This window comes from Bufo gargarizans, chromosome 9, assembly GCF_014858855.1.
Source record: "Bufo gargarizans isolate SCDJY-AF-19 chromosome 9, ASM1485885v1, whole genome shotgun sequence".
Classification (NCBI taxonomy): domain Eukaryota; kingdom Metazoa; phylum Chordata; class Amphibia; order Anura; family Bufonidae; genus Bufo; species Bufo gargarizans.
Window position 1 is genome coordinate 85,051,786 of NC_058088.1, and position 14,462 is coordinate 85,066,247.

Consider the following 14,462-nt stretch of genomic DNA (forward strand, 5'->3'; position numbering starts at 1 on the left):
AACTCCTATACCTGGGACCTATAGGGACACCAAACAATTCACCATTGAAAACACACCTGCTAACCTGTGGTGATACATGGCCACACAGTATCCATGAGGTTAGCCACCTCTTACATAGAATGTAGAGCGAGCGACAGCGGCCCAAAACAGAGATAAATTAACTGACTTAGCCCGTAACTGCAACCTGGTATTTTTAAATTAACATGTAGTATTGGTTTCTCTGAGTATTTTCATTTTAAAAGTAAATAATAAAGGTTAAAGTTTTAAAATATAGATAGGACCCCTAAAAGGAGTTTTTGGTCAGGTGACCGTGGTTTGATTTTTGTTACAATCTCCTGAGGGCCCTATAGGGACATAAATCTGTTCCCTGTATCACAGTGCCACTTCCCGGATTCAGTATACTGGGTGTATTTATTAGTATCTGCTCATAGTCTGGATATATGGACACTGCACAGTACAACTTCTCTTATCCTGTATACTAGGTGTAATTCTAGGTATCTGCTCATAATCTGTATATATGGACACTGCACTGTATCACTTCTCCTGTCCTGTATACTGCGTGTAATCCTGAGTATCTGCTTATATTCTGTATATTTGGGCACTGCAGTACCAGTTCTCTTATCCTATATACTAGGTGTAATACTCAGTATCTGCTCGTATTCTGTAAATATGGACACTGAACAGTACCACCTCCTGTCCTGTATACTAGGTGTAAGCCTTAGTATCTGCTCGTATTCTGTATATATGGATACTTCTCTTGTCCTGTATACTGGGTGTAATACTCAGTATCTCTATACTGTATATGCACTGTATTTGGGTGCCGGCGTGTAGCGTTTTGCGCTGGTCGCTCCGCAACAAAATTATCAAAGTCATTTTCAAAAGCAGATTTGTAAATCCAACAGGCTAATAAAGTTGGTATAGGCACACAGTTTTACCATTGCAAGTAATCCTGTTCTTAATAGCACACAGTTTGGTAAAGTTCAAAATCTAGTTCAGATCCTGTTCGTGATGCCAATTGGAATGCAACAAGCCCTCCGGGGGAGCATCTGGGGTATCCTTCTTATAGACCAAGTAGTCGTGATGCCAGTTGCAGTTAAGCAACGAGGACATGGAGTCCCCTTTGTAGATGGTAGTGTGGGTACCCAGGTGTAGGATTGCCAGAGTGGTGTAGAGTGGCCCACAGTCTCTCCGAAGGTGTTATAGGCACGTGTCACGGTGCTCCTTCATGGACATCCTTGGATTCCATACGTGGTGGTCCAAAGCAGTGCAAAATGGGACGAATAACTTGGATGATGAAGTGAGTAGAATAAACAGAGTCCAGACTTGGTATTAATGTTGAACACAGCTTTATTTGGCATAAACGGTAATATAAACAGTTTCCAAACATTATCTTGGTCATGAGCAGATATTGGCTTAACTCTGGCAGGCAAACACTTCTGCAACCATCTCAGCTCTGCTACGCTGTAGATTCCTCAGCACTGCTATGTTAGCTTGAGTAAATAGGTACTTTTCCTCTTCTGCTGGAACTTAGCTTTAGCTGTAGTCTGTCTCTTACTTTAATCCTAGGAATTTCTTCCTAGCTTTAAGCTTACTTGGCTTGGATATAGGCAATGCAAGCCCAGGAGGGGACAAGCAACCTTGTAGAACTTTTGCAGCCAGGGCCTGCAGGCCCAGCAGAGCAGACAGTGCTCTGCTGGCCGACATACAACCTCTCCCCTAGGAGGGTAGATGAGAGACTGACTCACTAACACTAAACTCCTCACTCTCTAGAGAGGGCTGGAAGGAACTGGAAGGTTCCTCTCCAGGGAAACTATCACACTGCCAATGTTGCTGCCAGGCAATGTGAACTACGCAATTGCATGAACATGAACAGTTTCACAAGAATAAATCTGCACATTATACAGGGATGACATAAAATACATTTGGATGACATAAATTAGTAGATTAGAGACAGTAGCAAGGTGCAAAAGAGGGGAAATGGCACTCTGGGTCATTACCTATATATGGACACTGCACAGTACGACTTCTCTTCTCCTGTATAATAGGTGTAATACTCAGTATCTGCTCGTAGTATGAATATATGGACACTGCACAGTACCACTTCCCTTGTCCTGTATACTGGGTGTAATTCTCAGTATCTGCTTTTATTCTGTGTATATGAATGCTGCACAGTGCCACTTCTCTTTATACTGGGTTTAATTCTTAGTATCGCCTCTTTTTCTGTATATATGGACACTGCACAGTATCACTTCCCTTGTCCTCTATACTGGGTGTAATACTCAGTATCTTCTCGTATTCTGTATATATGGACACTACACAGTACTACTTCTCTTGTCCTGTATACTAAGTGTAATACTCAGTATCTGCTTGTATTCTGTATATATTTAGACTACACTGTATCACTTCTCCTGTCCTCTATATTGGGTGTAATACTCAGTATCTGCTCGTATTCTGTATATATGGACACTGCACAGCATCATGTCAATTATCAGTAAATTTACAGATAGTTCACAGCCAGTTTTATTTTTCTGCTTTATGTGTCCCTATCTCAATTATGAAGATGATTTGGTATAAATGTGAATAGAGATGAATATTAGATATTAATTGTCTTTTCCATGATTTCTTATGTTCTCTGTGTACTACAGAAAGTAAAGAGCAGAAGCTTAAAATGTGATCATATGATGAGAACAGCGAGATCCAGCCCTGAGCACGTGTCAGTCAGTGGAAATAAAACCAGGCACACAACGATATAAGGGTGAATAGAGAATTTTATTTCATTGATAATCTTATTAATGATGGGACAGGTGTTTTGATGTAAATTCCAAATCAAAGTCAAGGATATGTTACATCCATTGACTTTTATTGATTCCGGGGAAGGCGAAAAAACCCCCTATAGGGGGAAAAATTCCTTCCCGACTCCGCTTAGGGCAGTCAGACTATTTTTCCCTGGATCAGATATTATTAATCCAGGGGAAGGCGAAAAAACCTCACTGAGCCTCAGCCAATTAGCTTCTAATGAGGAAAAATTCCTTCCCGACTCCATGCATGGCAGTCAGATTAGTCCCAGAATCAATTACTAATGAATCTGTCCACAAGGGGTTGGCCGAATTGTACTTTGAATTAGGTGAATGGCTGAATTGGGGAGGGCAACTGTGTTGATCCAGAAGAAGGAGAGAAAAAACCCCTTTGACATCTGCCAATTTGTACTAATCTAAGGGGAAAAACACTCCTTCCAGACTGCAAATAAAGCAGTGGGAAAATAGTCCCTGGATCAAATGCCCGCACACATACTCACCTCACATCATCCAGTGGGATGGCTTCAGGACCAGTGTCCTCTGTCATCAAGTGTCTTCAAGATGTTTACCTTCAGTCCTATCGCAGGGAGGGTTTCCAGGATCCAGTCTTTCCTATCCTGTTATGGTCTTCATACTGTGGTATATATGACAGGATGAATCAATACAATATCTGGATTTTACACAAATGTTTAATGCTCATGAAATTTAAGCTTCACATTTGGAGCACCTTAAATCTTGAATCATTAGGAAATTTATTCAACTGTATAGGAACACTGCTTATTTCCATCTATATACCTGGATCTGATCTTCTGTCCATCCATTGGTCTTCTCCAGGGGCTCAGGAGGACATCTTGCTCTGGTGACATTAGAGCCGGTGGAGGGTTTACCAGGTGACGAATGAAAACCCTCTGAAAATGGCCTGATGTTTCAGTGGCAGTCGTCGCTTCTTGGCCGCTGCTGCCTCCATTTTGTTCAGGTTGAATCGTGTGGAACAACCTTGAGGTATAGATGGCTACAAGAAAAAGAAATAGATATAAATGAGGATATGGTCATCACAATTGGTCACAGATGAAGCTTATGCTGGTAATATTTCCACATGTAATATGATTACCTTATGTACTCATCCCCCACTATAATAAGATATGATTTTTCTGTAGGAGTATAAAGCATATTAAATTCCATATTAGGGTAGTGGCCTGCACTCGTTACTGGGGTCTGCCTCCAAACGGTTTTATTTAAGAATTATTTGTTACAAATATAATTATGACTTTACCTTCCAAAATACATTCAAAGTGCGAACTACTGAAAACACATAAAAGCTCTGTATGCTGACATGTATTACTGGAGTTGGAGTTCAGCGGCCCAATCCCCAAACCACCATGTCCTGTCACAGTTCCTACTGCTTGATGGCTCTGCCCCCTCCTTATTACCTGCCAACATGTCCCCTATCAAGCCCCTGACATTGAGAATCATATACCGTGTATGAAGTGTATCTACAGCATGGTAGGCTTTCTGTTTATGTACTTACTACAGGGATGTGTGGTGGTGGCATCTGAAGGGCTTCCACTGAGACCCAGTCAATATGCTGGAAGAAATGATGGCCTCGGATGTTACCGTGGACTCCTAAGCGCTTGGCAGGATCTTTCTGGAGGAGCTGAAAATGAGAAATGTAATGAGAACTTAGTGACTATAACGACCTTTGAGCACAATGACCAATCACATTCCTGATCTTACATTTTCAGGGGAAAGCTGGGAAATGAAATCTCCACTTTTCTCTTGCGTTAGTTTTGATAAGGCCGCATGCACACGAACGTGGTGTGTTTTGCGGTCCGCAAAACACGGATGGCGTCCGTGCGCATTCCGCAATTTGCCGAACGGCACGTACAGCTTTCAATATAAATGCGTATTCTTGTCCGCAAAGCGCGGACATGAATAGGACATGTTATATTTTTTTAGCAGGGCCACGGAACGGAGCAACGGATGTGGACAGCACACAGAGTGCTGACCGCATCTTTTGAGGCCCCATTGAAATGAATGTTTCCGCATCCGAGCCGGCAAAATGGCGCATCGGATGTGGACCAAAACAACGACCATGTGCATGAGGCCTAAATTTGATAATGTTTATTCTGTCTGAATGCTGGACTCGGGCTGTAGTGTCAGCAATGGGAGATTTTAGAAATCTGTGGCTGCTTGGTAAATAAGCTCAGAGGGGTGGACTAAGTATGTAGACTTGTCCTCAGGACATTAACTACCAGACCCGTACTTTGAAGGGAAACTCATATTCCAACTATCCAATAGGTAATTTATTCCCAAAAATGTTACCATGGGAAAACGACTATAATGTCTGCCTCAGTGCTGGTAAAAATGGCAGCTCATGCTGCTCCTATTTAACCAGGCTCCGGACCAGGACTCTTGTCAGAGATTGTGCTATTGCTAAGTCTGTGCTGGATCTGGTCAGGTTGTGGCTTCAAGGGTGACTCCTCAGCATCCTCTGTTGTGGAGACCAGTATTATCACCTTGTATGCTACAGAAGTCCTGGTTGTGTATTGTTATCCAGCGAGCAGCACCTCTGAGGGGGGACCTCTCCTAAACACTACAGTGGTGAGTATTAGTGAGGGAGATCATGGTGCACTATGGGGTATTGTAGGGGGAGATGTCTTCTATCATAGCTTGTCATGTAACATTGTATATAAGACAGTAGTGTCATGCAGTAACATACTGACCTCTTTAATGATGTCTTCAGCGATGGAGTGTGTTGTGTCGAACAGTTTAGGATTGTACGTACACTCACTGGTAATCATTTCATTTAGGATGACACCAAATGAATACCAGTCCACTCCGACACCATACTCCTCCTTATCCAGCATCTGCCAGGAAGGAGAGAAGAATGACTACATAGTTTATACTTATACTACTCTTGTAGGTGGTCAGGCTTCTGCCATTGCCAACATCGCATAAAATGGAGTCACTCAAGGTGTTTAGCTGAATGATGCCAAGATGTTCTGCCTCCATCCAGCAGCAGATAAACTGCAACCACAAAGTCATCTCTTGTAGACTCAGTGTGACCAAGTGTTACATGGGGGGGCTTCAATCATTTGAACGGGCATATTCTAATATAAGTTTCTCCACGAGCACCCACTGCAGTGGAAATGAATGGCCACCCCGAGCTTCCCCTGGCAATAACAGCTGATCCCTGAGATCAGTAGATGGCATGAAGGTAATGAAGTGCTTACACAATCAATGTGGCCCCTTAAACAGGTAAAAAGCAGTGGTGCCAAAAGTCAGACTTCCACCAATATGATGCTCATGCTTATCCTAAGGATGAGTGATCAATATTCTGAACCCCTTCAATACAAATGGATCAGTGAAAATGATGAAAACTCCCCTTTTTCTCACCTCAGGAGCCACATAGCCTTCTGTTCCAGCATATTCGGTGGCTGTGCGGTCTCCAAGCATGTTCTCAAGTGCGAGACCGAAATCCGTGATCTTAATATGGCCCGTCTCAGCCACCAGGATGTTCTCGGGCTTGAGGTCTCTGTGGATGATGCCCTTAGAATGGAGATATTGGATGCCACACACGAGCTCAGCGGCATAGAATCTGTCAGAAAAGTAAATAAATGAATATAATGCAAGGATAACACAGAAGACTCTTAGACTTTCTTACCAGTCACCAGAATAAGAGACAATAATGTTTCTTATCATTTTCAAATGATGAGGCAGCGTCTTATGGCCAGGGCTGCATGGTGGCTTAAAATCACATGGACTTCTATTCCAGGGTTTTAAAGAGCAACCAGTCCTAGTCATGTTCTAGATCTAGAATGTGTTGCTTATGGCCATTAATATCTATTCCCGGAGGCTCCTTTAATACCTAGGAATATGTTAAGGTTCCTTCACATCAGACTGGGGAGATATCAGAAAAAAGATCACATCGCAGAGATGTGATTCCTGGAGGAACGTTTCCTCTCTGTCTAAGATTCTTCTTTTGAAGAGAATAGACAAACAGGGGAGCAGATCTCATCAGCGTGATGTGCATGAGGCCGGACACTGGATCTAATATTTCCTGTCAGACTCATTATCTAACTGTTTGGCTGAGGTTCTTATTTAACCATACCTTGCACTGGGGATGTCAAGCCGCCCCTTCACCCGTAGGAACTGATCAAAGTCCCCGCAGCTCATGTATTCCAGACCAAGTAGAACAAGCATCTGTGACATAGAAGACACCATTACCAAACCATCAGAACATCTACACATTTACTATATGAAATCTAGCTGTGGCTTCTGTCATCTTTAAAGGGATATTCCAGTGTCAATCAGTAATGGTTATTCCTGGAATATAGTGAAAGATTCTACAATTTTACAATCTTTCTGTATCAAGTTCTCAGTTATTAGGATCTCTGCCTGCAGTTATCGAATGGGAACCGTCATTGTTTCCCTTCTAGCTGCTATACACCTGTCTTGGTCCTGTGATGGAGATATGGTGCACAGCACTCGACACAGATACCTGGACTTTATTGGGCCGAGTGTCTGTGTGTCCATGACATGGGGAGGGTAGGTTTTTAGCCACTGGAGGTAAACAATGAAGGATCCTGTTACATAACTTCACGTAATGCAGTGTTTATGGATGAGCTGAGTTGTGTGTGTAATATGCACCTCAAGGAGTTGGGCATGTGTACTGTATCTGTTCAATGTCATGATCCCAGAAGGAAAAAAAGTACCTAAAAAATGAAATAATACAGCAGAAGAAGCAGGACACTGCAGAGCAATGACAGGAGACACTTGGGTAGGTACATTTAATAAGGTGATCACATGCGCCATTGCGGTTTGATTCTATGGTCAGCAGATGACACACTGACTAAATCTATTAACCCCCTCTATGCTAGACCCCAAAATATGTGACCTCGACCAGGTAAGGTTTAATAAGTTGAAAATGTTATTTTCTAATTTTCTGTAATCTAAACCTGGGGGCGCCTTATAGTCCACAATTAAAGTAAATTAAAAGATGATATAACCTGCCACCATAGAATAAATAACCTTTATTTGCTCCCTTAAGGAGGACCTGTCACCACTCCTGACATGCCGGGTTTAATAGCTGCATGCATTCTCCATGTAATATGAATTCTGGAGCATCTATTCCTATGACTGTATGATGCAGTAGTTTACCTTGGTCTGGAATGCAAAGTCCGCGTGGACAAGGAAGGGGCTCCCAGATGCCAGCTGTAAGACTCGGTGCTCCACCAACACATCCGCCTCATCGCAGTCGGCAAGCAGGGCTCTCTTGCTGATGATCTTAACAGCATACTTCTGATGGTTAGAAGTATCCTCCGCCAAGACGACCTTACCATAACTTCCCTTCCCGAGCACATGATGGAAAATTAATCTCTTCCTGATGGTATCAGAGATTGTGCTTCTAGAGCAGGTTGGCCGAACACCGCTGTCCTCGACTAGGGGGGAAATAATAGAAAGACATGTGAAAGGATATTCCCATCTTAGGCTTTTATATCATATTGATTGGCTTGGCTCTTTATGTTACTCTGATAGACGATAGCTGCCAACACTCCCGAATTTGTATAGCCAAGTACAGAGCTTGGCTATCTCCAGCGGTCCCATAGACTCTGAATGGTGATCAGTGAGGGTCTATACTGTTCTATTTGAAGGGATATTCCCATCTGAGACAATGGGGGAATATCGCTAGGATATGTTTCCATTGTCTTATAGGTGTGGGTCCCACCTTTGGGACCCGAACCTATATCGAGAACGAGCTGGGAAAGTGCTGGTTGGAGGACCCCAGATTTCCCTTGGTCCGGGCATCACCAAGCGCTGTCACAATAGAAGTGAATGGGCGCGCACCCAGCTTCGCAGCCACTGCTCCCATCTATTTCTATGAGGCCGAGCTATTTCTATGGGGCTTAGCTATTTTCTACCTCCCATAGAAATGACAGGAGGGCAGTCGTACTTGTGCGGTGCGCCTTCTGGGACTTTGTCAGCTGCGTTTATGAAATAGGTTAGGGTCCCAAAAGTGGGACCTACACCTATGAGACAATGGGGCATATCCTAGAGAATATGACCCCATTGTCTTAGATGGGAATACCCCTTTAACAGAACTAGACCAGACTCTAAAGTAAATGCAGAAATCAGACCCCTTAATAAATACGGACCCCAGACCAAGTGCCTTAACCCCTTTAGGAATTGACTGATTTTCTTTTTGTGTTTTTTGTTTAGATTTTTTTTCAATATTGCAAGAGCCATAACTTTTAAAATTTCCATTTACTTAGCTATATACAATTTGTTTTTGAAAAAATACAATATTCTTTGCATCGCCATTTTCTAACACACACATGTGTTTTTATTATTAGAGCCATGTAAGGAGCCCTGCGATTTTTCCACAGAGGTTCCATTCGGAGGACTTAAAAGACCGGTATCATCATCATCGCTGTTCCTGTGCACTGCTGGCAGGTGTCTCCTGTATTATACTGTCAGCATCCACCATATATAGAGAGTGACCTCAACGTGTGAGCTGGATCCATATAACCCTTTATCACATATGAGATACATATAGGTAATTATGCATTAAGGGAATGGATGATAAACACTGAAGCCTATGTGCTATTTATCTGCTGTTACTCCCATGGAGAATTATGACATTTACATGTACAGTATGGCGCCACCTGCTGTTTAAAGCGTATAACAATCTGCATCTACTGAGCAGAGTGCTGCTGGTCACAGGTCAGTCACTGTCCTCATAGGTCTCTTCACAGTGGTCCTCTCTGTTCTCCGCAGGGCAGCTAGAAGAAATAGCTTTCTTCCCTGTACTCACTGCAGAGGAGCTAAATAAGAAGGGCTTCTTCCATGCAGAAAGCTATTTCTATGGGCTCTTCTGCTGGGAACACAGGATCACTATGCAGAGACCTGGCTCTGGAGGAGTGAGCATGTCTAATCGGCTCTACTGAGCTCAGTAGATGGACCTGCACATTGCTATGCACTGTGAACACCAGGTGGCGCTATACTATGTCAATAAAAGTCATAACTCTAAAATGGATACATTTTTACAGAATCTAAGGCCTCATGCACACAACAGTATTTTTTCACTGTCCGCAAAAATGGAGTCCAGTAGGTCCGTGATCCGTGACCGTTTTTCCGTCGGTGGGTCTTCCTTGATTTTTGGAGGATCCACAGACATGAAAAAAGTCGTTTTGGTGTCCGCCTGGCCGTGCGGAGCCAAACGGATCCGTCCTGAATAACAATGCAAGTCAATGGGGACGGATCCGTTTGACGTTGACACAATATGGTGCAATTGCAAACGGATCCGTCCCCATTGACTTTCAATGTAAAGTCAGGAGTCTCAGACGGATCCGCTCATATAATGCAGACGGTGGCTCCGTTCAGTACGGATCCGTCTGCATTATATTGTTAAGATATTTCTAAGTGTGAAAATAGCCTCAGACGGATCCGTCCAGACTTTCAATGTAAAGTCAATGGGGGACGGATCCGTTTGAAGATTGAGCTATAGTGTGTCATCTTCAAACGGATCCGTCCCTATTGACTTACATTGTAAGTCTGGACGGATCCGCACGCCTCCGCACGGCCAGGCGGACACCCGAACGCTGCAAGCAGCGTTCAGGTGTCCGCCTGCTGAGCGGAGGCTGAACGCTACCAGACTGATGCATTCTGAGCGGATCCGCGTCCACTCAGAATGCATTAGGGCTGGACGGAAGCGTTCGGGTCCGCTTGTGAGCCCCTTCAAACGGAGCTCACAAGTGGACACCCGAACATTTTAACTTGAAGCGTCCCCATCACCATGGGAACGCCTCTATGTTAGAATATACTGTCGGATATGAGCTAGATCGTGAAACTCAGATCCGACAGTATATTCTAACACAGAGGCGTTCCCATGGTGATGGGGACGCTTCAGGTTAGAATATACTGAAAAACTGTGTACATGACTGCCCCCTGCTGCCTGGCAGGTGCTGCCAGGCAGCAGGGGGCAGACCCCCCACCCCTGTTTTTAACTCATTGGTGGCCAGTGCGGCCTCCTCCCCCTCCCTCCCCTGTAGTTAACTCATTGGTGGCCAGTGCGGCTGCCCCCCCTCCCTCCCCTGTAGTTAACTCATTGGTGGCCAGTGCGGCCGCCCCCCCCCCCTCACCTGTAGTTAACTCATTGGTGGCCAGTGGGCCCCCCTCCCTCCCCTGTAGTTAACTTGTTGGTAGACAGCCCCCCTCCCTCCCCTGTAGTTAACTCATTGGTGTCCAGTGGGCCCCCCCTCCCTCCGCTGTAGATAACTCATTGGTGGCCAGTTGGCCCTCTCCCCTCCCTCCCCCTCCTAATTAAAATCGCCCCCCCTATCATTGGTGGCAGTGGAGAGTACCGATCGGAGTCTCAGTGTAATCGCTGGGGCTCCAATCGGTAACCATGGCAACCGGGACGCTACTGCAGTCCCGGCTGCCATGGTAGCTTAGCAATTTGTAGAAGCTTCATACTTACCTGCGAGCAGCGATGTCTGTGACCGGCCGGGAGCTCCTCCTACTGGTAAGTGACAGGTCTGTGCTATAGGCAATGTGCCGCACAGACCTTTCACTTACCAGTAGGAGGAGCTCCCGGCCGGACACAGACATCGCTGCTCGCAGGTAAGTATGAAGCTTCTACAAATTGCTAAGTAACCATGGCAACCGGGACTGCAGTAGCGTCCCGGTTGCCATGGTTACCGATCGGAGCCCCAGCGATTACACTGGGACTCCGATCGGTACTCTCCACTGCCACCAATGATGGGGGGGGCGATTTTAATTAGGAGGGGGAGGGAGGGGAGAGGGTGAACTGGCCACCAACGAGTTATCTACATTGGAGGGAGGGGGGGCCCACTGGACACCAATGAGTTAACTACAGGGGAGGGAGAGGGGGCTGGCTACCAACAAGTTAACTACAGGGGAGGGAGGGGGGCCCACTGGCCACCAATGAGTTAACTACAGGGGAGGGAGGGGGGGCTAGCTACCAACAAGTTAACTACAGGGGAGGGGAGGGGGGCCCACTGGCCACCAATGAGTTAACAACAGGGGGCAGTCATGTACAGAGTTTTTCAGTATATTCTAACCTGAAGCGTCCCCATCACCATGGGAACGCCTCTGTGTTAGAATATACTGTCGGATCTGAGTTTTCACGAAGTGAAAACTCACCTCTGAAAAAGCTTTTATGGAGACGGATCTTCGGATCCGTCTGTATGAAAGTAACCTACGGCCACGGATCATGGACACGGATGCCAATCTTGTGTGCATCCGTGTTCTTTCACGAACCCATTGACTTGAATGGGTCCGTGAACCGTTGTCTGTCAAAAAAATAGGACAGGTTTTTTGACGGACCGGAAACACGGATCACGGTCTCGGCTACAAAACGGTGCATTTTCCGATTTTTCCACGGACCCATTGAAAGTCAATGGGTCCGTGAAAAAAAACGGAAAATGGCACAACGGCCACGGATGCACACAACGGTCGTGTGCATGAGGCCTAAATGGTTAATGTGCTCTATTTTTATAATCAATAAATAAATTTGACATATAATGGTTAACCAACCCATGTCCCCTTCCTGACATACCATATACCTATACACTGTAATGCTGCAGGACAGTATATGGAGCAGGCTCCACAGTGGGGGCCAAATGTGCAATAAAAATAATCATATTTAAAAATATATATTTAAAGAAGCGAAAAAAAACTCTTTCCTTTTATTATATACAGTAATAATTTTTTAATTGGTGTCACTGTGTCTGTAAACTTCCAACCTAATAAAATACACCACATGATAAATGCTTTAAAAACACACACACACAAAGCGAGAAGTTTTTTTTATTTTATACATGTAATAAAACATAAGGAAAACAATGTATATTTAATAGCGCCATGACTGTGCTGATCCGCGGGATAAAGATAACATCACTGAGCGCCATAAAAACTAAAAGCTTACGAACTCGCAGAGCAGACCCCTGAATACAAACCCTGGAACAATACATACCCCATAATAAATGCAGACCCCAAATCAACTAAATGAATACCGTTTTGTGTCAAAGCTGCTGCAGAACAGAATTGCACAGCTCAGATGCTGCAGAACTTCTTTCATCTAATTACTGGGGGCACTATCCACTTCTATATTCAGGTCAATATTAGGGATCAGTATTTGTAAGCCAAAACCCAGAGTGGAACCTACACAGAGAGAAAGGGGGATGGAGACGTCTGTATTTCTTATGTATTCTGTATTCCTGGGTTTGACATACAAATAGTAACCAAAATACATCTGACAGTGACCTAACTCTACAGAAAGAGGTTCTGCAGCAGCTGAAGGGTGTCACTCCTATAATACATTATTAGGAATATTAGAAGTCACCTTGGAGGTCAGGGATCTGTAGACATGAGCTCAGCATGTGGCCTTGTACATTTATAGGGACCTGGAACTCCTGATGACTTCTAATCACTTACAATACAACCACATTGTCCATGTATCAGAATCACTCCCGTGTATGCAGGGTTGTTACAGTGTTGTACTATACACAATGCAGGCTGCTGTTTATGACAGCCTGTATTCTCTCCATGGACAGGATCTGCTGACAACTCATACAGGACACTATTGGGGGATTAGAAATAATTCCTATAATAACATTAAATGCTTAAAACGGACCTGTGTACGGCCTAATTCACACTGCACTGCCCTAGCCCAGTATCTAAATACCCTGAGCAGGCAGAATGGCTTGTTGGCGCTCCCAGGGTACATGCCCGCTAGCACTCCTCCCCCACCCCTAGTAACACCCCAGATGTAAATGTGGAATCCCCTTCCTTCTGCTTGTCTCAGGTCTCCGCTCTACAGAACAGATTAATGTAAAGTTATACAATGTGCCCAGGATGTGTAGCTTCTGTATTACTGTATGTGTGCATCTACCTGAGACTCCCTGGTCCTCCTGCTGGTCTTCTTTCTTCAGGACATCATCTTCTTTCTTGATCCGTGACTTCTTTCCATCTTTTGAAGAGATGAGGATGAGTTTTCTCTTCTTACCGCATTTTGGCTGTTTAGTCACATCTTCATCCACTGGAATCATGGGTTGATTAGGAGACATCTTCTCAGAGGAGCTGGATGTTATCCTCTTCTTCCTCTTCTTGCTCCTCTTGGGTGTCTCCTTGTCTTCATCAGCTGAGGTCCGGATGGTCCGTTGCTTCTTCCCTCCTTTCCTCCTGATGATATTCTTCTCTTCTTCCTCCATCTTCTTCTGCTCATCAGCCGATGAGTCAGAAATGTGTCTCCTCTTCTTCTGTCCTCTCCTCTTCACAGCAATCTCCTCTGTATCCATCGCAGCGCTTTCCCTGGGGTAAGCAGATATGTCCACCGTCGCTACTCAACTCCAACTGCCACTTCTAACTGCTACCTACCATTCAGACACTGGCACCACAGTTGCCCTGGCTACATGGATTGTGATGTGCCCAGTAACTGGCCAATAGCGTTCAGCCGTTTGTGCCAGGCCCTTTTTGAACATATGTATTGAAAATACATTTCTTATCTGAAATATAATGGATTTAAGTTTCCATTTTACTGTGAGGTTTAAGGAACACGTTGAATACTCTTATGAAATAAAATGTGCCACTAAGTTGGAGGAAAAATTTGCCTTATAAAAATGGTAGGCGACGCGTGCCATATTT

General features: G+C 44.5%; 1 protein-coding gene across 1 annotated transcript; it reads right to left on the bottom strand.

The window, feature by feature from the left end:
* Window positions 1–3,678: 3,678 nt before the first annotated feature.
* LOC122919785 (protein kinase C delta type-like) lies at window positions 3,679–14,116 on the bottom strand. The gene is made up of 7 exons (XM_044268972.1): window positions 13,711–14,116; window positions 7,956–8,236; window positions 6,907–6,998; window positions 6,192–6,393; window positions 5,519–5,662; window positions 4,324–4,449; window positions 3,679–3,807 (listed from the first exon to the last, which is right to left on the bottom strand). The coding sequence occupies exons 1-7, from the start codon at window positions 14,114–14,116 to the stop codon at window positions 3,679–3,681; spliced, it is 1,380 nt and encodes a 459-aa protein (XP_044124907.1).
* Between the last annotated feature and the right edge of the window lie 346 nt (window positions 14,117–14,462).

Bases quoted from the DNA above. Each gene is read 5' to 3' on its own strand.
- LOC122919785 (XM_044268972.1), bottom strand. From the start codon at position 14,116: ATGGATACAGAGGAGATTGCTGTGAAGAGGAGAGGACAGAAGAAGAGG. The intron at 6,999-7,955 runs GTAAACTACTGC...TCTATGTCACAG, and splicing joins ACTTTGCATTCCAGACCAAG to ATGCTTGTTCTACTTGGTCT. The intron at 5,663-6,191 runs GTGAGAAAAAGG...CCTTCCTGGCAG, and splicing joins AAGGCTATGTGGCTCCTGAG to ATGCTGGATAAGGAGGAGTA.